Source organism: Halichoeres trimaculatus, unplaced genomic scaffold, assembly GCF_033239565.1.
Source record: "Halichoeres trimaculatus isolate MK-OKI-2021-1 unplaced genomic scaffold, fHalTri1.1 fHalTri1_scaffold_11, whole genome shotgun sequence".
Lineage (NCBI taxonomy): Eukaryota > Metazoa > Chordata > Actinopteri > Labriformes > Labridae > Halichoeres > Halichoeres trimaculatus.
The window spans coordinates 2,703,865-2,726,964 of NW_027437189.1; the positions used below are offsets into that span (position 1 = coordinate 2,703,865).

Here is a 23,100-nt window from a genome sequence, read left to right on the forward strand (position 1 = left end):
TATTTTTTTAACATTAAATCTTCTTTCAATCTGACTTGATTTTGCAACTGTCTAATTTTTTTTTAGCTTAAAAAAATATTTTTAATATTATTTTAATGCCATAATATTTAACTGTAATCCTGTAACATTTTAGATTTTTTTCCCCTCATAGAATCACAGTTTTAATCGCCAAACATTTCAACTTTCTACGTTAAACATTTCGGCTTCACTTCTTGTCTTTAGTCTTCGTTCCACTTTGTCTCTCTTGTTTGTCTTCTTCAATATTAAAACTTAAAGGTTTACAATAGGGATGCACCGATATGAAAATTTTGGCCTATACCGATATTTACCGATATCAATATTGGTAAAAAAAATAAAATAAAATAAAACAAAACATTATCAAGAAAGTACATTTTGTCTGTTTTTTTGGATCAAAAACAGGAGGAGACACTTAAAAGAAGAGAGACCACTCTTCTTAGGTAGTTTTGGTGTTTACATAGTCAGAGAAATCAAGATTACTTTGGTCTTGAAAGATCATTTAAGATGCTCTGAAAATGCTGGCAGCTAATGACCAACATCGGCCGATACCGACATTGATAGCAATACATCTTGCATCCCTAGTTCTTGACATACACTTTAACTTTAACTGAACTGTGTTTTATCAGTGGACCATTGCACAGGAGCTCTAATAGCAGCCTGGAATTGACCTTACTGAAGGCGTCTGACTCTGGTTTTAGTTTCACAGGGATCCTAATTTCTCCAGGTCTTCCACGTCTACCATAAGAAATCTCCGAGTGTGTGGTTACCTGCTCCTTTAGCTCAGTCAGCTGCGTCGTCAGCGTCAGCACCACCTTCATGGTTGACGACAGTTTGTCCTGTAACATCCTCATCTCGTTCTGCTCGCCGTCGCCCTCTGTCACCACCAGAGACATGGCCTGCATCCTCGGAAACCAGTCCAGGTTGTTGTTCTGAAACAGAAGGTTCTGGTGTCAGAGCGTTTACTGCGTCAGGTCACCTCAGCGTTATGGGCGTGTTCGTACGCAGACGACTTACTTTGATCATGTGTGCGACGTAGCTCTCGGGTCCCGTGTAGTCCGTCTTGTTCTTCTCCCGGACCAGGACGATGAAGTAGAGGTAGTTCCAGATGTTGTGCTCCAGTTTGATGTGCTCCTCAAACGACACCGTCTTATTGTCGAACTTATCTCTCTCCAGACCTGAAACAACACACCTCATCGTCACGCCTGAGTGCAGCTAACAGCCTGCGAGCTCTCTGATTGGTCGCTCACGCAGGTGTACCCACCACAGATGAAACAGGTGGTCTTCAGGATCTCCTCTTTCTTCTGTTTCTCGCTCCTCAGGTCGGCGAACGTGTCGATGATGACACCGAAGATCAAGTTGAGGACGATGATGATGACGATGAAGTAGAACAAAAGATCGTAGACCACACGGGCCGGGAACAACGGCTCCTACACATAAGGAAGACACGGAGTCAAAGACTTTACAAACACCAGCCAATCAGAAACGTCCTGTCCTCTGATCTTTGGAGGAACATTCCGGAATGTTAGCTTCCAGAGCAGAGTTCCAGAATGCCTTAATATATCTTAAAGAGACCGTAGCTACAATTTAGCCTGAGGGACACCTAGCTGACTCTAGTGGATGCTCAGGGAACTGCACATTGGACTGGACTTTTGAGTTTTTCTTACGTCTTTTGATGGTTTACGAAGAACGTCTCCGACTCCTCCTCCGTTCCTCAGACCGTGATTCAACACAGTGACGATACACATCAGCAGAGTGTCACACGCTCGCTCCGAGTCGGCCTCCTCTGTAACACACACACACACACGCACACACACACATACACACACACACACACACACACACACACACACACACACACACACACACACACACACACACACACACGGATCTCTGCTGTAGTTTTGTTTCATGGTTTACCTGAACTTCCTCTTAAAGCTCAAACATTAGCTCCTGTTTCCTTTAGCGTCTGACTCTCACCTTCCTCTTCCGCGGCTGCCACTTCCGGCATCTCTGCCGTGCAGCTGACTCCGTCTGCAGAGCACGACTTCAGGAAATCCTGAGAGGCTTCGTTCTGCTGAGGAGCTGGACCAAACACACACACACACACACACATAATTACAGATACAACCAGGAAATCTGAGCAGCAACCACAGCTCCCTCTGTCTCCTTTTCTGTCACATCACAGGGATTAAATGTCACAATAGGCAAAATATTCAGAAAAAAAAAGCCATTTCAATTTGACTGTCGTTTCATTAGTTGATCGTAGTCTGTGAAATTAAAAGTTGGTTTGATAGACGAACGATAAAAGTTTTTTAGAGTCAGAAAGTTGAACTCCAGATTTAACTCAGAAGAAGAATCAGGTTTATGGGTTCACACATTTAACTTGGTGTTTTAATGCAATAACCGTGGACATAAACCAGGATGCCCCAAACTTTTTAGCAAAAAAAATGTCATGAAATTATGAACTCAATAGTGGAATGGAGAGAAAGACTAAGGAATGTTTTGATTATGGAGAAAATTACAGCAAAGCTACAGGGGAAAACTGAAAGGTTTTATGATAAACGGTTTTCAGTAATTCAAACAATACATGGATCCTTGGTATCTCTATATTTATTTTTATTTCTGTCCTTTTTTTTTCTTAATTCTATTTTATGTATGTATTTATTTTCAGGTATAATTTCATTCATTTTCATTTACTGATATCAGTCTTAAATACACTTGTTCAGATTGGGATGACTACTTAGGTTCATCATATAGGCAAAGATATGTAGTTAGTGGTGCTTTTTTAGAAAGATACAGTTCTGATAATAATCATAACATTGGTGTATGGATGATGTTAATATGTACAGCTAAATATCTCACTACAGTGAATGGAATTAACGTTGTTGTATGTTCAAGTACCATGTACAGGGGCAAATGAAATGACCTTTAAGTAGGTTCAACTGAGAACTGTCAGATGAACTTTTGAAAAAAAAAACCCAACAAAAAACTAAGGAATAATACGGAAAATGTAAAAATGATTTTGTGTATTGTCTATTATTGTTGTTAAGTGTGAAAGCATCTCCTAAATGATATTTGTGTATGTGAATATATGTGTTAAATAAAAATTAAGTTCCAAAAAAAAGAAATGATGAACTCAAAACATTTCCAATAAATTCAAAGTAATTCCTGAATGTTCCTTCAGGGGTTAACAAAGTACATTCTATTCAATTCTGTACATGTCATTGCGAACAACTAGCAGAGTTTTTTATTCTAACATACTGACACTTTTTAAGGGAACTGAGCTTCTCTCTGTTACAAACTAAAACCAACGATCCCCTGCTAAACCAAACTATCTGATATAAACTGAGGTTTATGTTCCCATCAGTTCTGACAAACTGAGCATTTACAGCTCTAAAACCAGAGGAGGAATTAGATCAATCTGACTTATATGAGAGACTAAAGCCTGATTTATACATCCACACAACTCCACACCCTGATGACTACAGAGATGAGAGTACAGTGAAAACACTTTCACAATCTTGTCGCCTTAATCACAGCTGGGAAGTGCTCTCAGATTGAGGTGGTGGCACAGTCAGAAAGGTGTTAAAGGTCGCAGGCCCTAAAAGTGAAAATTGATGAATACAAAATTCTGGAACACGCTGCTTTACCGTCCGAAAACCTTGGGACTCTTGTTTTTATGTCCCAAAATTCTGGAACTTTCTGCTTAAATGTCCAAAATTCTGGAACACTCTATTTTACAGTCCTAAAATTCTGGAAATCTCTGCTTTGATACCCAAAATTCTGGTACACTTTCCTCTGATGTCCCCAAAATCTGGAACCCTTGCTTTAATAACCCAATAATCTGAAACCTTCTGCTCAAATGTCCTAAAATCTAGACCACTCTGCTTTACTGTTCAAAAACCTTGGGACTCTTGTTTTTATGTCCCAAAATTGTGAAACTTTCTGCCTTAATACCCTAAATTCTGGAACTCTCTGCCTTAATACCCCAAATTCTGGAACTCTCTGCCTTAATACCCCAAATTCTGGAACTCTCTGCCTTAATACCCCAAATTCTACAACACTTTCCTCTGATGTCCCTGAAATCCGGAACACTTGCTTTAATATCCCAAAAGTCTGAAACCTTCTGCTCAAATGTCCCAAAAATCCCAACCACTCTGCTTTACTGTCCAAAAACATTGGAACTCTTGTTTTCATGTCCCAAAATTCTGTAACTCTTTCCTTTGTAGTCCCAAAAATCTGGAAATCTCTGGTTTCTAGTTAATAGACGGGGCTTGATGATCAACAGGCGTCCTGTTGGTGCAGTCTTACCTGAGGCGATCTGCGGCAGCGGGTCCACCTCCATGATGAAGTCCTCCTTCAGACAGAGGAAGCCCACGATGGAGAAGAGGTAGACCAGGATGAGAGCGAGCAGCGCCGTCAGCAGGATGGAGCGCCCGTTCCTGGTCACACTCTTGATCACGTTGAACAGAGTCTCCTCCCGGTAGATCAGGTCAAACAGCTACACACACACATAGAACAGGTTAATACACACATCAGCACTGTGTGATAACAGTGTGTGTGTGTTAGTGTGTGTTTACCAGGATGCTGTAGAAGAGCTCGTGGACGAACAGGCCCAGGGTGGAGGTGAGGACGTAGGCCAGGTGATAGAGGAACTCCACGTCCATCACCATGGCTTTGTAGCCCATGATGAAGGTCCCGTTGTTCCCCACGAAGCTCACCACGAACACGATCTTATTGATCAGCTGACGGACACAAACACACACAACCAGGTGTTAACTGACTTCACCTCTGAGAGCTTTTATGTGCCCAGGTGGCTGTTGGGTAACGTAGTGTCTCTCACATTGAGCGAGCCCAGCAGGATGAGCGTGTTCCCGATGCCCAGGTGGTAGATGGACCTGATGATCAGGGCGATGGTGAGGGGCTGCAGACCGTAACGCTGAGAGAACAAACCCAGCACCGAGAGGCCGGTCAGGACCCAGAACATCATCAGCAGCAGGGAGTCATCGATGGCCCCCACTGAGGAGGAGGAGCAGGAGGAGAAGGAGGAGGAGGAGACTGAGTTAGAGGGGGTGAAATGAGAAGGGTGTGTGTGAGTGTGTGTGACGATCAAAGACGTTACCTTGTCCTGAGTTGTAGGGGTAGAAGAAGGCGATGATGAGGTTGATGAAGACGGCGAGGTTGAAGGAGATGGTTCCCCACAGAGACATCCTCCTGGAGAACCAGTAGAGCACGGGCATACCTGTGACACACACACACACACACACACACACACACACACACACAGAAAGGTGAATCACAGGTAGAACAGGAAGAGTTTTTCCTCTCAAGCGTCTCTAAACCCTACGTACTCCTCAGCTTCTTCTGCCACTCCATCTCTCCGTGCAGGAAGGACGTCTGCTCGAAGAAGTGCGTGACCTTTGACCCCTGCTCGTCCTGCTCCGTGGTGTTGAAGACTCGGATCTTTGACTCCTCGGTCAGAAACTCACAGATGGGATGAACGGGAAACACGATCTGCTCCATGCTGCGGTCCTCTCTGACGATCTGAGGACAGAGACGGGTTTGAGTGAGACGGAGCTGATGATGTCACAGCAGGACTAACGCCAGTCCTCGTACCTCTATCTGTGAGGTGAGCTGGTCGTAGTACTCCAGAGGATCCTGCTCCACCAGATCGGCCGGGGCTGAAGACTTCAACATCTGAGACAGAGGACGGTTATTCAGGTTCAGCTGAGGAGAGACGGAGAGACAGAGACAGAGAGAGGCACATTAGGCTGATAAACAAATAAAGAGGTCAAAGGACAAATGGATGAAGACATAAAAAATGAAAAAAGGGAAAAGCTGAGAAATTAAGGGAAGGATGAACGGAAGGATGGATGAGCAGGATAAGGTGGATGTGACAAAGGACAGATAGATGGACAAGTGATGGACTGAGGAGATGGATGGATGGATAAATTGATGGATGGATGGATGGATGGAAAGGTAGATAAATAAAAAGATGGATGTTGGATAGATGATAGATAAATTGATGGATGAAATGACGGATAGATGTGATGATGGATGGGTGGATGGATTAGCATATGATTGCAAAAATGAATGACATGGACAAACATGGATGGTTGAAAGGACAGAAGCGAAGATAAGTGGATCCATGGATGGATAGATGGTAAATTAATGGTTGGGTGAAAAGTTGGATCAGCAGTAGATAGATGGATGGTTGGATGGATGGACAGATAAATTGGTTGATGGATGGATGGATGGATGCAAAGATGGATGGATGGACAGGAAGATCAATTGATGGTTAGAGAAAAGTTGGATGGATGGATAGACAATTGTTGAATGGATGGGTGGATGGATGAATTTGTTAATTGGATGGATGGATGGATGCAAAGATGGATGGATGGATGGATGGATGGATGCAAAGATGGATGGATGGATGGATGCAAAGATGGAAAGATGGATGCAAAGATGGATGGATGCAAAGATGGAAAGATGGATGCAAAGCTGGAAAGATGGATGCAAAGATGGAAAGATGGATGCAAAGATGGATGGATGCAAAGATGGGCGGATCCATGGATGGATGGATAGATACATAATTCAATTGATTGTTGGATAAATAGTTGGATAGGTAGTTGGATGGATGGATGGTTGGATTGAAAGGTCAATTCATGGTTGGATGAACAGTTGGATGGATGAATAGACAATTGTTTGATGGATGGGTGGATGGATGAATTGGTTGATTGATGGATGATGGTAAGGTGGTTGAATAAATAGAAAGATTGATGCTTGGATTATAGTTGGATGACAGATGGATGGATGGACGGATGCAAAGATGGGTAGATCCATGGATGGATGGATGTAAAGATGGATGGTTTGATAGACAATTTTTGCAAATGAATCAATGGATAGATGAATTGGTTGATTCAGAGGTGGATTAATGAAGGGATAAATGGATGAAAGGACAGATATAAAGGTGGACGGACAAAGGGATGTGGAGGTTACCATGGAGGAGATTCCTTCCTCTCCTTCTTTGTTCTTCTTCTGGGCTTTCAGCAGATTCTGTAGGACCTTGTTGTGTCTCGCCAGCTGCAGAAAAACAACAAACGACAGATTAAATTTTAGGACTACAAACACCGAGCAGAGTGAGACCTCCTGTCAGCCAATAGAAGATCAGAGGACACGTTTGATCACCTGCTGAGCCAGGATGTAGATGTTGTGTCCAACCTCACGGGGAGAAACCTCCACATCCTCACACTCACTCTCCTGGTTGTAGGCTTTCTTTATCACCTCCACCTACACACACACATAAACACACACATATTCATGTATTTAGACACAGGTAAATAAGCAGGTGAGTTCCTCTGGGGGATCTTTGGAGACGACTCTGACCAGCTCTCGGGGTCGAAGGTTGAACAGGATCCTCTCTGCGTTCTCGCTGTCGTGACGACTCTCCATCAGCGCCAGCAGCAGCTTGGAGGCGTTATCCTGAACCACGGAGCAGAGAACAGACACGTTAACACTGATTTCACCTGATTGAGCTGTTTATGGACAAGAAGCTGAAAGACTTAGAGCTCCCCCTGCTGACTGTCTGTAGTACAGGTCATAGACCCTCCTCCTCCAGATGTCTGACTAAAGTCTGACTTAAGTCATTGAGCTCTGCTGCCCGCAACAGTCATCGGACTTTATGTAACTGTGAGAATCAGAACCAGGTTTCCCGTCCTCAGGTCTCTGTGTTGACCAGGTTTGTACCTTGAGCTGCAGCACCATGTCCATCTGGTACCGACACAGAGGACTGATGTCGTTCAGGATCAGAGCGGTGATGATGTCGATGCCGTTTGACTCGTGGGTCACGATGCACGTCTGAAACACCAACACACACTCACGTTAGCAAAAACTCCCCTCCCTCTGGACTTCACTGATAAACCACTTCACCTCCTCTAGAGCGTACTTGGTTCTCCTGGCAGGGCCCCTGGCAGTACTCAGTGAGGGTCTCCAGGGTCTGAGTGATGAGGTCTACGTTTGATTCGTTGATGTAGAGGCCCAGCAGGCCCAGGCCTCCTGTGGTGCTCCCACACATGATGTCCAGGAACTGAAGCGTCTCACACACCAGGTTGTAGTTCGTCTTGTTGTTCTGACAGCGCAGGAAGTTCTGAAGACCAGGACCAAAAGGACAAAAAGGACGAGAGTGGCTTTTTTTTCTTCGAGACCATCAGGCGCTTTTTGATTCTCGGTAGGTACAAACTGAACCAACCTGCAGGTCGTGGTTGTGGTTCTCGCACAGCAGCTGAAGGAACCTCAGGATGGGCTTCATGATGATCACAGCTGGTCCCATCTCGGTCTCCACCTCCCTCTGCTCTGCTGCAGGCTGGGCAGGGAGAACTGCAGAGCCCTGGACCGGGGCGATGGACTGACCCTGGACCAGCAGAGGGTGACCCGCTTGCCCGGGAAGCACTAAACCTGCAGAGCTGCCTACACAGAGGGAAGGAGACAGGTGTTCAGTCAGCTAAACCTTCAGGGACACCTGAGAGACTCTAAAACCTGTCTCACCGCTCTCCAGCTCCTTCTCGTTGGCTTTGTGCGTCATCTCTCCCACGTTTACCGACACCGTCGCTTTGATGTCCATCTGAGCCTCTTTCATCCTGTCGTGAAGAACTTTGAAGAACTTCTCAGACTTGTTGTCGCCCATCATCAGTTTGTAGAACGAGTTCTGCAGCAGAACAGGATGTTTCATCATCAAGTCTAAGGGAGTTTACTGAGGTTGCTAAATTCTAGGCATTTTCTTAGCTGGAAACTTTCCATGAGAATTTAGGTGAATAAACAGTGAGTTCCTAACAAGGAACCCCAATATAGTTAGGTCGGGTATAATGTAGCATAATTTTGCCTCAAACAACCAGATATAATGCAAGTTTACTTGAATATCTAAAGCACCATTTCCACCAAGCGGTCCAGTTAAGGTCGTCTTGGTACAGCACACATTTTGTGGCATTTCCGTTGACTAAAACTGGGACCGGTCCCAAAAACTACTGACCTGCACTGTCCCACTTTTTGGTACCCCTCTGTCAGGGTGCAAGACATCTGATCTCAGAAGGTGGAGCTACACTGCAGTCCATTGATTGGTTGAAAGAATCACCAATCAACTTCCTGTCACTATCCACAGGCCTTCATTAGGTCAAGCAAGTTTTGACAAAATGATTCCCAATTTTCCCTTCTGGAAATTTTCCGCCTCTTTGCAACCCTAGTGTTTACTGATGTGTCACCTGGGACTCTACGCTACCTGTATCTCCGTGTTCCCTCCTTCCAGCAGACAGATGGCAACCTGGATGCTCTCCTGGAAGATCTTGTCGTTCTTGGTGCTCATCACCAGATCAGTGAACAGCTTCGTTCCTCCCTCTCTGTCCAGACGACACTGAACCGCCGCCACCGCTGCCCAGTCACGCTCCTGCTCAGCTCCTGACGCACACAAACACATCATTCATTAAAAACAAACAACAGGAGGAAGCTTTGGAGATTTGCTAACCCAGAACAGGAGACTGTGGTTTAGACACAAACTGTGGCAGTAAGGGGAAAGGTGACGGTACCTCCAGCTCCGAGCTCAGCCAGGTCGTTCTTTTGATTGTTCTTCTTGTTTGGGTATAAATAGTTCTGCAGTAAAACCTTTCGCAGTGCGATTCCCTGAAACAGAAAATCAAGAGCAAGCCACTTTAAATCCAGATCACCAGGGATCTCCTAACTAGGCCTTAAACACCAAGATCTACCCATGGCTCCACCCCTGACAGGCCTCCAGAGGGCTGGCCAATCGAAGGGAAGGTAGTTTATGGAGCAAAAAGCCACCCCCAAAGTTCCTGAACCATTGGAAAGTACTTCTCCCTCAGCAGGAACTTTCCAAGGAAAGAATAACCACCCAGAAACTAACTTTAGACCCTGGTTCCCGTTCCTTGAGAAGCAGCTTTGAATATTCTGTAGTTCTCTCTCTGACCTTTTCATCGAAGTCCAGAGTCCTGATCAGCATCTCCTGCAGAATCCTCAGGACCTTAATGCACAACTTCTCATCTGAGGACATCAGTGCCTTGGTGTGCTGGATCAGCCTACACACACATACACACACACATTAGTTTGATGAGTGCGTGTGCGGTGAAGTCTTTGACTCAGGAAACCTACTTGGAGATGAATCCCCCGGCCTCGCAGCGCTGTCGGGCGTCCGTTCCCTCCATGAAGAGCAGCTCAGGCTGATGAAGGACGTCCACCAACACCGACAGCTCGGCGTTCACCAGTGGCTTCAGACGCTCCTCCAGAGTGTTGATGATGTCCTGAGGAGCACACAGTGATCATTCACACAGATACACATGAAACACCTTGGAAGGGTTCCTAAAGGAAGCCAGCAGGTGGCAGTGTTTCCCCACGCTACATTCTGCTCCAGATTCTTCTGGTACCTGTAGTTTCTCGATGATGTTCTTGTAGTCCCAGGGGTTGCTGGGAGCGATGGGTCTGGAGGAGCGTGAGGAGGATTTGTAGTTGGGGTTGGACCGGGACAGAGAGTTCAGGGCTGACGAGGACAACATGGAGCTGATCTGAGCCTCCAGGTCCAGAGGGAGGGCGATGGACCGGCTCTTAGCTGGAAGACAAGGAAACATGGACGTCAGGTTTTACATCCTGGGATTTGTTGGAGCCATCAGAGGGAGCGAAATGGTTGAAGTCTTAGACACAGAGCTCCTCCTTACCGGTCAAAGCAAGCGTCCTGATGCAGGTCTCCACCTGTCCTCTGTGCTGCTGCTGCAGCCAGGGACAGTCCAGCAGTCGGACCGAGGACTGGAGCAGCTGGGTCACGATGGTGTGATGAGTCTGACGGGAACAGAGGGAGAGGAAGTTCAGAGCAGGAGATAATGAACGACGTCTTTAGATTTGACGCGACAGTAAAAGCGAAATTCTGTGGCTCCCCCTCCAACCAGAGATAAATCATTGCAAAATGTGCCTCCCAAAGTTCCTGGATCTCTGGAAAGTTACCCCCCCCCCCGGTAGGAACTATGCAGGGAGAGATCAACAGTCAAGGAACTAAATTTAGACCCTGGTTCCGGTCTTGCTTACATCCACTGAAAGCCTTCAGGTCTTTTCTACCTCGGTTGATGTATCGTCTGTTTCTGGTCTGAGGTCTAAAAATACCAAACTGCTCTAAACATGTAAGAGTTCCTGAAGCTGGATCATCTTTAGTCAGCACAAAACTCTGAGTGGTCTGACGTGGTCCTGACCTGCAGAGACGTGCTGTTTTCAGAGAATGGGGAGCTGAAGAAGGCGTTGATGGTGTCGAAGACCACGTTGATGATGTATTTCTCCAGGATGGGGTCTGAAAGGCGCTTCTCTCGTTTATTACACACCTAAAGAAGACACACACGTTAGAGACTCTGTGTTGGACCGATCAGTGTGTCAGTAGTAAACAGGACGGTCGTCTCACCCGGGCCATGTCCACAGTGAAGTCCTCAAACAGCTTCCAGATGTGGTTGGACGTGTAGATCTCCTTCATCTCCACCTCCGTGTCCACATAGCAGTGATTCACAAAGTTGACGTACGCCACTTTCACCTGCAGATGGAAACACACAGGCTGAATTTAACTGCACACACACTGAAACACTCACTCTAAGACGGAGTCAGTACCTCGGTGATGCAGTCCTCGTGTGTCACCACTCGCACCACGTCCTCCAGCGGCAGCAGAGACGTACACTTGATCTCCGTGTAGACGTTTTTCCCCTCAGCACACGCCGCTAAGAGCTCCACCAGAGAGATGTGATACCTGCGCCAAGGACGACAAAGTATGGCCGTTTTTTAAAACTCGTTTCCTCACTTAAAAACTAAAAAGAAACGTATCAGTTTTGTTTCCGTTCACTTTACAGTCGCTATGGTTACCTGAGCGGGCTGGTCTCTCCAACTCCCTCCCTGCTCTCCGCCATCAGCCCCAGCATGACGTTAAAAGACGCCTTGTCATTGTAAAAGACGACCACGTCCTCGCCTGCGTTCGTTAACTGTGAAGAAAACATCATGACGTCACCAAAAATAGACGGAAATGATGTGAAACCGAACTTTTCCTCCGCTCCTCGTCCTCACCTCAGTCATGATCATGTCCTGACACTTCTTCACGTACTTCCCCTCGGCTTTGATGATGGTGTGGAGGAAGTTGAGGTACTGGACGTGGCGGCCGTGCGTGGCGAGGCAGTGGATGAAGTGCTGCAGGACGCTCTCGGAGATCTCGGTGCAGAGCTGGTAGTTGTTGCTGAAGATGTGCTGAACCGTCTCGGCCTCCAGCAGCTGCAGACGGAGGAAGAGGAAGTCAAAACTACGACTCATTTCTCAGTCATTGAGCATGCTCCTGGTCCCGCCCACAGTGACAACTTTAAAAAACAGATCTGTGTACCCCGGGGTTCAGGAAGAGGTTCAGGTTCTTGTGCAGCAGAGCCTGGTTCTCCTGGTTCCCCATACAGAACTTTTGCAGGAACAGGTGAGTGAACCTGATGATCTCCTGCATCTTCACATCGTTCTGCAGACAAAAAGAAAATCACATTTTTAATCCCCGACCACTTATCACCTTTATTCTACTTTAAATCTTCATCTATGCTCAAAGACACCAGAGACAAAAACCTACAAAGTCAACTTGTCCCGAGTTTTAAACACATAACCGACTGAAACTCAACGAACAAACTTATAATACGTCAAACTCAAATAACCAATCCGACAAGATGCTGTGAGTCTATCTTGGTGCTTTTATTTTGGCGGTATCCATGCTCACCTGGTCGTAGGACACCTGCAGTAGGTCCAGCATCACTTTGTGAGCTCCCATGTTCTTCAGCAGCCTCTGCTGCTTCTTCCAGACTCCAGTGCTGCACATTTTATTCAACCTCTCCAGGATCTACAGCAGAGACAGAGGCAGAGAGGACAGACAGGAAGTGGGTTACAGATTTATTTACCATTAACATACAAATGATCAAAATACGGATTATTAATACTTCTTCAAACTTTTTTATTTACAAAGAGGATTAATCACAGATGATTTTTCGATTAGAAGTTTTAAAAATCAGTTCGGTGCTTCAGTAGAAATGATTAAAAAATGACAAGAAGAATAATCATCTTTATTTTCAGCCTCAGCAAATCAGCCCGAGTCTCCTTCGGCACCATAAGGATACGATGCAACGGTTTTATCAGACGCGATCAGTTCCTCATCTGTGTTCTTGATTCATAGACAGATGAGCAAAAACTGGAACAGTTCCTTGACCTTGGACTGTGCACATAAATTTATCTACTACAAAAGAATGAAATGAAACTTCAATCTGAACATTGATCTCAAAAATATCATGGATGTAACTTGTGGAGTTCCACAGGGCTCAGTGCTCGGCCCATTACGGTTCATTTTTTTAACATGTTATATACAAATGTTTGGTTTGTTTCTTCATCGTAAAAATGATTTCATTTTCAAATGATCACATCTGAGTAGCATTAACTCTTTGATTATTTAACCAGGATAAAATAAATCATCTTTGGTGACCTCGTAAAAAATTCCCAGAACAAACTTGTCAAGATGGAAATGGACATATATAAAAGACAATGATCCACTACAGATGGTTTTTCTTCTTTTTTTTTTTAAATGGCAACAAGCTTTAAATTTGGACAGTATAACATCGAAAGAGACATTGTTTGAGATTCATTTAATGATCAAAGTATGAAGGATTCCACTGATTAAAAAAGAGGAAACAATTTGAGAGGTGAGGTCATTCAAAAAACTTGCATGAAAGGAAATGTCCACTCCACCAGAGTCCTGTCCATCTGTCTGCTTAAAGTCTCAGCTTTACTGTTTCTAACATTCACTAAAAACTCCATTCACCAATTATGGACACATTTAGTAGAGCATAAAAATGAAATACAAACAAATCAGTGAAATCAAGATGCAGCTTGTAGATGAAGAGTCGTGTTTTTACTTTGGGAAAATCTTCAAGGACACGGTGTCACTGAAACTTCCGGGTAAAGTTTTAGATTTGTACTTGCCCTGGAAGACAAATTTCCCCATTTTTGGTCAGTTTTGTTGGACTCCAGCAGGGAGGACGATGCTAACACAAGCTAACAGCCTGTGCACTATTCAAACTGTTTGGCATTAGCTGCTACGAGAGAGATTTCTTTTCCAGAGGGATCTTTAAATCTAACTGATGGTGTCTGTTCTGGATCCATCGACGCTAAGGAGACAAAGACAGGAGCACCTCATACAGGATTAACACACATCATGCCCCGCCCACACTGATCGATTGACAGGTGATTCCATGAAAGTACACTTCAGATCCACCACAACGGAAACCCAAAACAAAAAACCCAGAACAGCTTGTGAAGGAGAATAAGAAGGAAAGGTTTCCTCACCTCTTTGACTTTCTGGTAGTTCTCGTTGCCTTTGTCCAGTTTCTCCTTCTTGGGCGTGGCGTCCTCTGATGCCACCTAGAGGATTCAGATGGTAAGACAGCATATGCAACTCTGTCTGGGCGTGGAACGACCTTGTACACACTAAAATCACAAACTTTGTCTTTGAAACACAGTTTGTGCCACGATCATTGACACAGAAACATGAACCTACATATCACAGCTACTTTTTTGTGTTTATGTAACTCAGGTTGAGCCTCGGGGACGCTGAAAAAAAGATGTTGAACTGGGAGCACTATGGAGACGAAAGTACAAGTTTGGGTGCAACCTTACATCAAGGCTAGCTCAGATATCTAAGATGAACGTCTACGTAAAAATGGGCGAAAAACATCTAAATAATGTAGCCTAGAATTGTCTAAACCAAAGTCAGCCAATTAAAACAATTTTTTGTCAAACCAGTTTTAGACCAATCCTCAGCTTTTATTTTGAAAGGGACTGGCTCTATGAGATGATGACACAGGAGCTTTAGCCATTATCATCAATTACCAAGATGGCAACGCAGCATCCATTAACGTGGAAACACAACTGTTTTGAACAAACCAGATGATTCATTTTGAAATGTATGCTGCTGTCTGTTTTCATTTACTGATTACTCAAAAGTCTGAACAAGTTCTTCCAAAAGCATTTCAAATGCGACTGCCTAAGCCCTGAGAAAACAGGAAATTGACTGATCTGTCTAACTACACCAGTTTAGTGAACAAGGGTCTTTGATTGGCAGCAAAACACTGAAGGTGCTTTTCAACCAGAATTGCCAGGAACTTTGTCCTTTTTAAAGAACTTAGTCATTTCTGTGACTGGTTGCAGTCTGAAGTAATAAAAGTAACTGCACTACATCACCAGACCAGCAGAGGGCAGCCTTTTAGCATGGGAGACATTCAGCCTGCACTGGTTTTGACTGTAAATGTATTCAGTGATCATCAATTGGAAGGAGACGAGCTAAAGAGGAGAAGTTTAAAGAGCAACCCTTGTAATTGGAGCATTTGAGCGGGATGTATCCACCTCAGACAGCTTTAGGTCATCATTAAATCCTGATCTGATGAGGAGATTGTGACGCGGACAGACTAGGATGACTTCTTCTGTGTTCGAACAGCTGCTGTAAACTGGATACCCACTTATATTTCAAGGGATATCTGAAAAAAATCTTTCAAACAGTGATGCAAGTGTGACATTTGGTACGAGGAATGGGTACTGAATTGGGTGCTCTTATAGGTACTGACCAAATTCCATCAAAAGTACCGGGTACTCATTCACATAAAATCAAAAGGTACCATGTTTAGGTACCTAAATGTATCCTTGTGACTGTGAGGGAGTGGAAGAGTAGGTGATTTTCCATGCTGGACATGAACACAGCATTACAAGGTTATCAATGAAGAATAAATATGTTAAGCTGAAAAAACTGAGATTTTTTTTTTTTTTTAATTGAAACTTTTTACCACATAAACACAAAAAAGTACAGAAAACTGGTACTGTTGAGTACTGATACCGATTGCCAGGTACTAGGCATTGGTACCGTATCGTTTCAAATGTGAAAGGTACCCATCCCTATTTGGCGCAATTACTCTCTAAGAGCCACTCTTTTGAAAACTGAATTCAACACTTTAAAAATCAAGACGGTGGCCATTTTTTATGATGGCCACCATTTCTATCGAATCATACAGAATAATGGCGTCAAAAGGTCTCCATCTTTAGATTTTGAGTGTCCAACATCTCTTTCCAAAAGGGTGTCCTTTAAAGAGTATTTGTGCCATATTTCATGCTTGCATCACCATTTGAAGTATTGAATCAATGGGCATTCCATCTAAATGGTAGCCATCTTGAATTTTGAAGTGTCTAAGTGTCTTTTTTCAAAGATTGGCCCTGACAGAGTATCTGTGCCCAATATTTTCTTTGTATCACCTTGTGAACGATTCCTATAGGATATGCAGTTATCTGCTGCTCTATGACCCCTTCAGCTGGAGGTCTCCAGTTTACAGGGTCACTCTTTAAACTGGAACACTGGGAGCTGACAGAGACACGTTTACACTATCAGGCTCAAAGAAGACCATTATTCAGGAGGAACTTAACCAAGTCCATCACAGCTGGGGGTCAGCTTACTGTAGACAGGGGAAGGGAGGGAAATAAAACACTGAGGCTGCTCTGGTTCCTGGAAAAAGTTCCTGCTGTGGAAAAGCACCTTCAGAGATGCCTTTACAGAGAGACACAGTTCGTCTCTCGCTGCTGACCTGAAAGAAAACGCTTCCCATAAAGAAATCAACATGTGACCACGTGATTGAACAAACCTGATTGGACGGTTGATTTGGACACAGTTTGAAATGTGAGTGTGTGTGAGATGTCGGACATGGATACAGTGGTGTACAGACATTTTAAAGCATTTTGACTTCAAACCACAGTAAAAGAAACATTAGAGACAGAGAGAGAGAGACAGGACATGCAACCAAAGTCCCAAGCCAAATGTGAAACCAGGTACACTTAGTTCCACCTGAGACACCAGAGAGACCAGCACCAAATTTGAGTCAGATCAGGTCCAAACCAGGCAGCAAAGGTTCAACACAACATGGTTTAGTTCCTGTTTAGTGCGTTAGTCTGATGAGTAGCTTTCTGCCTGTTGAAAAGAGCTAAGGACTTCCTTCTTTTGCTGGTTAGGTTGGCTTCCTGTTAGCTGGTCATTCACAGTTAGTTTTAGCTTTTGTTAGCATTAGCTTGGGTTATATGTTAGCTGTCAGCACATTAAGATAAAAGTAATAAGCAAGTTTGAAGTAGAGTGAGTTTTGCACCATTCTAAGCTCCCTTTCTCAGAATGTAAAGCTTTACGCCGACGATACCACACTTTACATTTCAGCCTCATTCAACCTCTGTCCTGCTGTTAGACATGAAAAGTGGAACATGTTTGTAAAACACAAGATAGAAGCAGTTTAACACAACATCTGACTGTCAAAGACAAATTCATGGATGCAATGAGCTCTGAGACTTTTCTTCAGGGTTACAAGCATAAAGTCAACCATTAAACTCTGTGGTTAATCTAGAGTTAAAAACGTTATCGTTTGACAGCCAGAGTTTTCAAATTCTTATTTTATTTCCTGAACGTCTCGTTCTTTACACCGTCTTTGAACGCAACTCGGTTTCAGCTCCTCACCTCCACCTTCTCCTTCTTCTCCTTCTTGTCCTTTTTCCCGTCTCCTCCACCTGAGCTCTTCTTCTCCACCCACAGCTCAGACTTCTCCACCAGCGTTCGGAGGCGGTCCAGGTCAGATTTGATGAGTTTGTAGTTTTCAACATCCTGAGAGGAAATCAGCAGCTGGACCTGCGAACACGAGCGAGTCTGTTAGCTCATCCTCTCCTATCGCTTCTCCCTCAATGCAACTGAAACATCAAAGAATTATTCTGTATTTGTGCAATTGGGAGGGAGTTGCACCTGTTTGAAGGTGTGCAGCACTTCCTGTCTCTGGCTGAAGTGTCTGAAGAGAAGCTGCAGCGCTCCGGACACCAGAGGGGGATAGTCGTGCATGGTGAGGTGAGTGAGCACACGCAGGAACATACGACCGCCTTCATCGTCCACCTCCAGGATGCTGTTCCCCTTCCTGCTCACACACACACACGCATCAGAAAATCTACGCAAGAACACACACACACATGTGCATCCAAATTTCTCTGTGCGCGACATACCCGACTCCAAACATGGCCTCGGCCTGCTCCCCAATTTGCTGCAGGTTAATGGTGGCTGAGACAAGAAGTACAAGCAAATTGTTCAAAATGAGGATTTGCAGACTTTTAAACGTCCACATATTCATACATAATAGAAATCCCTGAATCTGTTTGTAAACTGATCAGGTCATCACAGAATGATCTCAGGGCGGGCCTCAAACACCAAAGTCTATGGTCAAAGTTGATGAAAAAAGTAAGGGTCAGTTGATGTAGTGACATCATAATGGCAGAAAGCTCTCTGTCTTTGACACTGAACATTCTAGAACCTCATTGATGGAACTGCAGCGTAAAGGCCGTGTAGAGCTTTGACATCAACTCTTAAAGAGACAGGAGCCAGAGCAGAGTCTGACGGTAAAGATAAGGCTTTAACTAAACACTGGATAAACAAACATTGAGATTTATATATCATATAAAGATACTACGGAGGTACCAGAGGGAAAAAAATAAAGACTAAAAAAGAACAATACCCTTCTCTTTTGGAAAAGTCAGACTGAAGGCGTGTCTTTGTTTACCTGCGTGCTCCATGTTGGTTGTAGCATCAGCATCAGCCATCGGATAAACATCCACAAACTCTTTCTTGAACACAGAGAGCAGGAAGGACAGGCGGTAATCCAAACGGACGTTCAGGATGAACTGATGGAGAAAAGAGTTTCGTTCAGTTTTTATCAGCTCAGGTTGGAATCCTTAAATCATCTCTCAGTGTTTGAAACACGAGTCCCATACCTGTAAAATCTCCAGTATCTTCAGCTTGGTGTCCATCACTGTCAGGTCCATTTTATCGATGCTATCTTTGCCCCCTCGCTGTCCATCAAGCATGAGTCCCGCCCCCACACCAGCACCTCTGGCTCCTGGACCCCCGAATAAGGACTGCTTCCTGTTGAGGACCATGGTGGACATCATCTGACCCATGCCGTGAATGGATCGCTTCACGTTCTTCCCTTCAGACAGAGAAGAAGATTATTCACTCATCAGAGAAATATTTCTTCACACCTCCACTCCAGGGAGTCCCAGGTGAGATGAAGCCTTTCTGAGTCTTCACATTCACAAGCTGTCATGTTCATGTTGAGCTGACAAAGTGTAAATGGACCAGGGGGTTTGGGATGGTAGAGGTGTCAGGAGGCTGAACTAAAACCTAAAGTGTGGTTTACCTGATCCATCATCGTTGAATAGCAGCCCGGTGTACGCAGGGTTGGGTCGACAGTCGATAATCCCCAGCAGGGTTCTGGTGAGTCTGAGCAGCTCGAAGAAACTGTAGAAGCCAAAGTAGATCAAATGTCGGGCCAAACTGACCACCTACAGGAAGAGACGAAGGTCAGTATACGCATATAGTATTTACAAAGTAACAGACTGAGTGATAAAGGAAGAAACGGACCTCATATGTGAGTTTGTTCTTCTCCTCGTTGTGAAACGGCAGTTCGTCGTTCAGAACATTGTTCAAGTACTCCTCCATGAAGACCATAGTGTTGGAGAAACGGTTCTTCTTGTTGTCTCTGCTGTCGTCCATGTTGGAGTCATAGCTGTGGATGAGAAGTGAAAAGATATTTCTTCCAGCAAGCTCATCAAACCCTCTAAAAACCATGTGACACTTCTTTAACTCTGTCATTTCTGCAGAAGTAAAATTGACCAACTCTTTGATGGTGATCGAGGTCGGGATCTCCGTCCAGAGGCGAGCAAACTTGACCGGGGTCACCAGCTCTTGTGGGTCTCGATCTACGTGGGCGTGAAGCATGAGGCGACAGAAGGAGGCGCGGAGGTCAAAGGGCAGCGTCTCGTCCATCATACACAGGAAGATGAGCTCCACGTCCAGTTGCTTTGAGATCTCATCAATGGCCAAATACTGACGGTCCAGACACATCCGGGCAAAGAGCTTCAGCTGGTACCTGAGGGGGTCCAGGAGTATCAAAAAAAGAAATGAGAATCAAACTCTGGGATTAAACAGACTTGATGTGTAAAACATCTGTCTGTGTTGGTCTACCTGTAGTAGGTCAGGACGTTCTCGTCGTGAGCGTTTCCTTGTCTTGCCTCCTGAGCGAGCTGTCTGATGCTCTTCTCCTGCCTCTCATTGGTTTTGTCCGTCCACACCAGCCACACCTACAGATTCAGACACACCAGTTAAACCAAACGGACAAGGCAACATCCAGACCAATGAGTCTACTCCAAGCTCCTGACTCTCTGTCAAAGGCAGAGTCCAGACATCCTTTGGAGGAAACTCACTAGGTCACCTGGTTCAGTGATGTCACTCTATCAGTCCCTACCCACTGCTGATGACCATACGCAAGGGCTGGGACGTTGACCCAACCTAAAACTACTCCTCAAATCGATCATCTACCCCAGATAGCTTTTTATAAATATGCTACACAGGAAGTCAAACTGACAGCTGGAGCTACAAAAATACATTTCCCTGTTGGCAGGCAGGTCAAGAACAGATGCATGTGTATCTACCTCATCCTCGTCTGCGTAGTCGTCCATTCCCATGTATTCTCCCGGAATACCACCAGGGGGCGGCTCTCTGGGGACTCGGCGTCTATATAAAGTGAAAAGGGTAAAGGTCAAAGAGAATCTTAAGAAGCAGTATACTCACACCAGAACAGAACAGATCTTCCCACTGAGATACAGAGATGACTAAAGCATCTGAAGTGGTTTTGTGGTGTAAAACAGATGAGCAGGCTGAAGGACTGTAACTAACAGGTTAAAGGAAAGGTTATCCTTTAAATGAATTCTCACTCTGTCTTGATTAGGATGTCCTGGTTTTTGGGGTCCAGCACACATTTGCAAATGAGCTCCTGAGTGACAGGGATGGCCACGTTGTTGGACACACACAGATCTGAAAGGTAGTCCAGAAACCTGCACCAAAACACAAAAACAGTATAAGAACCAAAAAACCATCACAACAAGATACCAACTGACCACCTCTCGCCCCGTCTGAACCTGGGTTCTCTGTTCTTGCGGACCAGGCTGACAAAGGTCTCCACCTCGGTCTTGGTGATGTGCTTCTCCAGCAGTTTTCGGTTGTTGTGCAGCAGGGCAGTGATTGTGTCCTCAGCCAGGATGTCATAACCAATCTGACTCTGCATGACACCGAACTGCTTGGCGATGTGCTCCTGGAGGTGGGTGGAGATAGGCATTATTACCAAAAACACTGCTGATAGACTTTATAGACTTCATCTACTGAGAGGTCATCTACTGGTGGGGATCTTTATATTTGGGTTGCGTTACAGAAAATGCAGGATCTAGATCTGTTGGTTAGCTTTGCAGGATGTTTGGCGAGAACTGGTACAATCTGTTGTCAGAAAACGTATAAATATGCAGGGAAAAGAAAGGTGAAGTGGTCTAAGTATAGAGCCCTGGGGAACGCCCTTCCAGGCACTTTGAATCACAGCACTTCTTATGGCAATTCTTTGAGTTCTCAGAGGATTCATCATTTTTTGGGATTGCCAAGAAAACAGTGTCACCAGCAAAAGGTAGAATACTATTCGGTAAACCGTTAAGAGTACATTCAAAATCAGTCAGGAGGAACTAGAAATGGTTTCAGGGAACATCTTCAGGATTTTTTTCCTGACCTGGTTCTTGCGATAGTCTTCCTGGGAGTGTCGAAGAACTCTGTAGCAGAGTCTGAACATGTACTGATAAGGAGCGTTCTTCTGGTCTGCCAGCTCCTCCAAACGCAATAGTGGACCTTCCCCTCCCCGGTCCTTAAAGGGGGCCTTCAGGATGCCAAAAATCTGAACACAAAGCAGTGTAGCTGATGTTATGTGACTTTTCCAGCCTGTTGATGTTTTATTAAACCAGAGTATTTCCTTGATCCTACCTGTTTGAGGATATTTTGCTCCCTCATCAGTTTCTGTCGCTCTCGGTTGGCTTTGATCATCGCCACGTCCAGAACCGGCTGACCACTGTTGATGACATCTGCCACGAAGAACACAACGTCCTCTAGTAGCTTGATGGCAAACCTGACCAGCAACAGGAAACAGTGAATAACTTGTTAAATCCAGACCTGTTGCTGGCAGATCAACTACCCCCCCCAAACATCTCCTGCTATGGTAGACATCTGCTCCGGGTACAGTCATGGTATCAAAATGGTTTAAACACGGCTTGATATGTTCTATGGTTATGAAACACTTTGGGTTAAGGCTGTAGAAAGTAGGACTTGGGTAAAAGAAACACATTTGGTTAAGTTTTTGTCAGAAAAAACTTCAGTTTGTTCGAAAGATTTGTTGATACTTGATGATTAAAATTTCCAAAGATGGATTACAGGGGACGCTTTAATCGTACCGTCTGTCGTTCTGGCTGATGAAGCCCTGGTTAAACTGGTCGACCACGACACTCAGCATGGCGCTGGCGTCGTTGGCAAAGTCCAGATCTCTGATCTCCATCACAGGAACGGAGACAATGGCGAACGCCTCCTTATCCTCCTTCGTGGGACACGTTCCTAACTGCAGAAAGATGAGTGTGGTTTCACATTTTTATACCTCAGAACGCTTCCAAGGATATGAAACAGAAAACTTGTTCCAAAGTTTGTCATCAAGAGCCTAAAGTTGACCCAGATCAGCACTAACCATGAGCCTGATGGGTCTCTCCTCATCGATGTCGATGGGAACGTTGGTGCTCTGGATCCAGGTGTTGGTGCAAAGATGCCTCAGACGTACATAGGAGTTCCTGAGACAAAATAAAGGATTATTTCCTGTTAAATTCAGCTTTAATCTGAATAATCTGTGGCCGTCTTTTCTTACCGTGGCACAAATGAGTCCGTCTTCTGCAGTGTCGTTGGGTCAAGCTCAAACAGCGAGGCGATGTCGTTCCCATGAGTCACCGCCACCAGCTTGTACTTTATCCTCTCGCCGTGGGAGCGCTTGTTGCTGCGACTGCCATCATTCTGCAAAGAGGTCAGGGACATGGTAAGGACGGGGGGGACATGTTGATAAGAGGATGACAGAGAAGAAG

The 23,100-nt window shown here is 44.8% G+C and overlaps 1 protein-coding gene across 1 annotated transcript in view; it reads right to left on the reverse strand.

Annotated features, from left to right (window-relative positions):
• Window positions 1-23,100, reverse strand: part of itpr3 (inositol 1,4,5-trisphosphate receptor, type 3) — a 49,867-nt gene that overhangs the window by 1,945 nt on the left and 24,822 nt on the right. The window contains exons 11-59 of the mRNA XM_074680948.1: window positions 22,890-23,032; window positions 22,716-22,815; window positions 22,432-22,592; window positions 21,968-22,109; window positions 21,720-21,881; window positions 21,088-21,260; window positions 20,884-21,003; window positions 20,602-20,683; window positions 20,135-20,250; window positions 19,788-20,039; window positions 19,532-19,676; window positions 19,308-19,452; window positions 18,883-19,097; window positions 18,672-18,792; window positions 18,121-18,175; window positions 17,870-18,035; window positions 17,591-17,758; window positions 14,401-14,475; window positions 12,788-12,907; window positions 12,416-12,538; window positions 12,109-12,309; window positions 11,911-12,026; window positions 11,662-11,797; window positions 11,462-11,587; window positions 11,259-11,384; window positions 10,734-10,854; window positions 10,446-10,627; window positions 10,174-10,322; window positions 9,992-10,100; window positions 9,594-9,687; window positions 9,290-9,465; window positions 8,563-8,722; window positions 8,267-8,484; window positions 7,964-8,164; window positions 7,765-7,875; window positions 7,405-7,500; window positions 7,207-7,308; window positions 7,018-7,101; window positions 5,635-5,745; window positions 5,370-5,562; window positions 5,141-5,260; window positions 4,862-5,037; window positions 4,599-4,763; window positions 4,330-4,519; window positions 1,996-2,100; window positions 1,683-1,801; window positions 1,280-1,445; window positions 1,033-1,193; window positions 786-947 (exon numbers count right to left, since the gene is read on the reverse strand). Coding sequence (XP_074537049.1) covers window positions 786-947; window positions 1,033-1,193; window positions 1,280-1,445; window positions 1,683-1,801; window positions 1,996-2,100; window positions 4,330-4,519; window positions 4,599-4,763; window positions 4,862-5,037; window positions 5,141-5,260; window positions 5,370-5,562; window positions 5,635-5,745; window positions 7,018-7,101; window positions 7,207-7,308; window positions 7,405-7,500; window positions 7,765-7,875; window positions 7,964-8,164; window positions 8,267-8,484; window positions 8,563-8,722; window positions 9,290-9,465; window positions 9,594-9,687; window positions 9,992-10,100; window positions 10,174-10,322; window positions 10,446-10,627; window positions 10,734-10,854; window positions 11,259-11,384; window positions 11,462-11,587; window positions 11,662-11,797; window positions 11,911-12,026; window positions 12,109-12,309; window positions 12,416-12,538; window positions 12,788-12,907; window positions 14,401-14,475; window positions 17,591-17,758; window positions 17,870-18,035; window positions 18,121-18,175; window positions 18,672-18,792; window positions 18,883-19,097; window positions 19,308-19,452; window positions 19,532-19,676; window positions 19,788-20,039; window positions 20,135-20,250; window positions 20,602-20,683; window positions 20,884-21,003; window positions 21,088-21,260; window positions 21,720-21,881; window positions 21,968-22,109; window positions 22,432-22,592; window positions 22,716-22,815; window positions 22,890-23,032 — 6,960 coding nt within the window. The remainder of the gene's footprint in view (window positions 1-785; window positions 948-1,032; window positions 1,194-1,279; window positions 1,446-1,682; window positions 1,802-1,995; window positions 2,101-4,329; window positions 4,520-4,598; window positions 4,764-4,861; window positions 5,038-5,140; window positions 5,261-5,369; window positions 5,563-5,634; window positions 5,746-7,017; window positions 7,102-7,206; window positions 7,309-7,404; window positions 7,501-7,764; window positions 7,876-7,963; window positions 8,165-8,266; window positions 8,485-8,562; window positions 8,723-9,289; window positions 9,466-9,593; window positions 9,688-9,991; window positions 10,101-10,173; window positions 10,323-10,445; window positions 10,628-10,733; window positions 10,855-11,258; window positions 11,385-11,461; window positions 11,588-11,661; window positions 11,798-11,910; window positions 12,027-12,108; window positions 12,310-12,415; window positions 12,539-12,787; window positions 12,908-14,400; window positions 14,476-17,590; window positions 17,759-17,869; window positions 18,036-18,120; window positions 18,176-18,671; window positions 18,793-18,882; window positions 19,098-19,307; window positions 19,453-19,531; window positions 19,677-19,787; window positions 20,040-20,134; window positions 20,251-20,601; window positions 20,684-20,883; window positions 21,004-21,087; window positions 21,261-21,719; window positions 21,882-21,967; window positions 22,110-22,431; window positions 22,593-22,715; window positions 22,816-22,889; window positions 23,033-23,100) is intronic.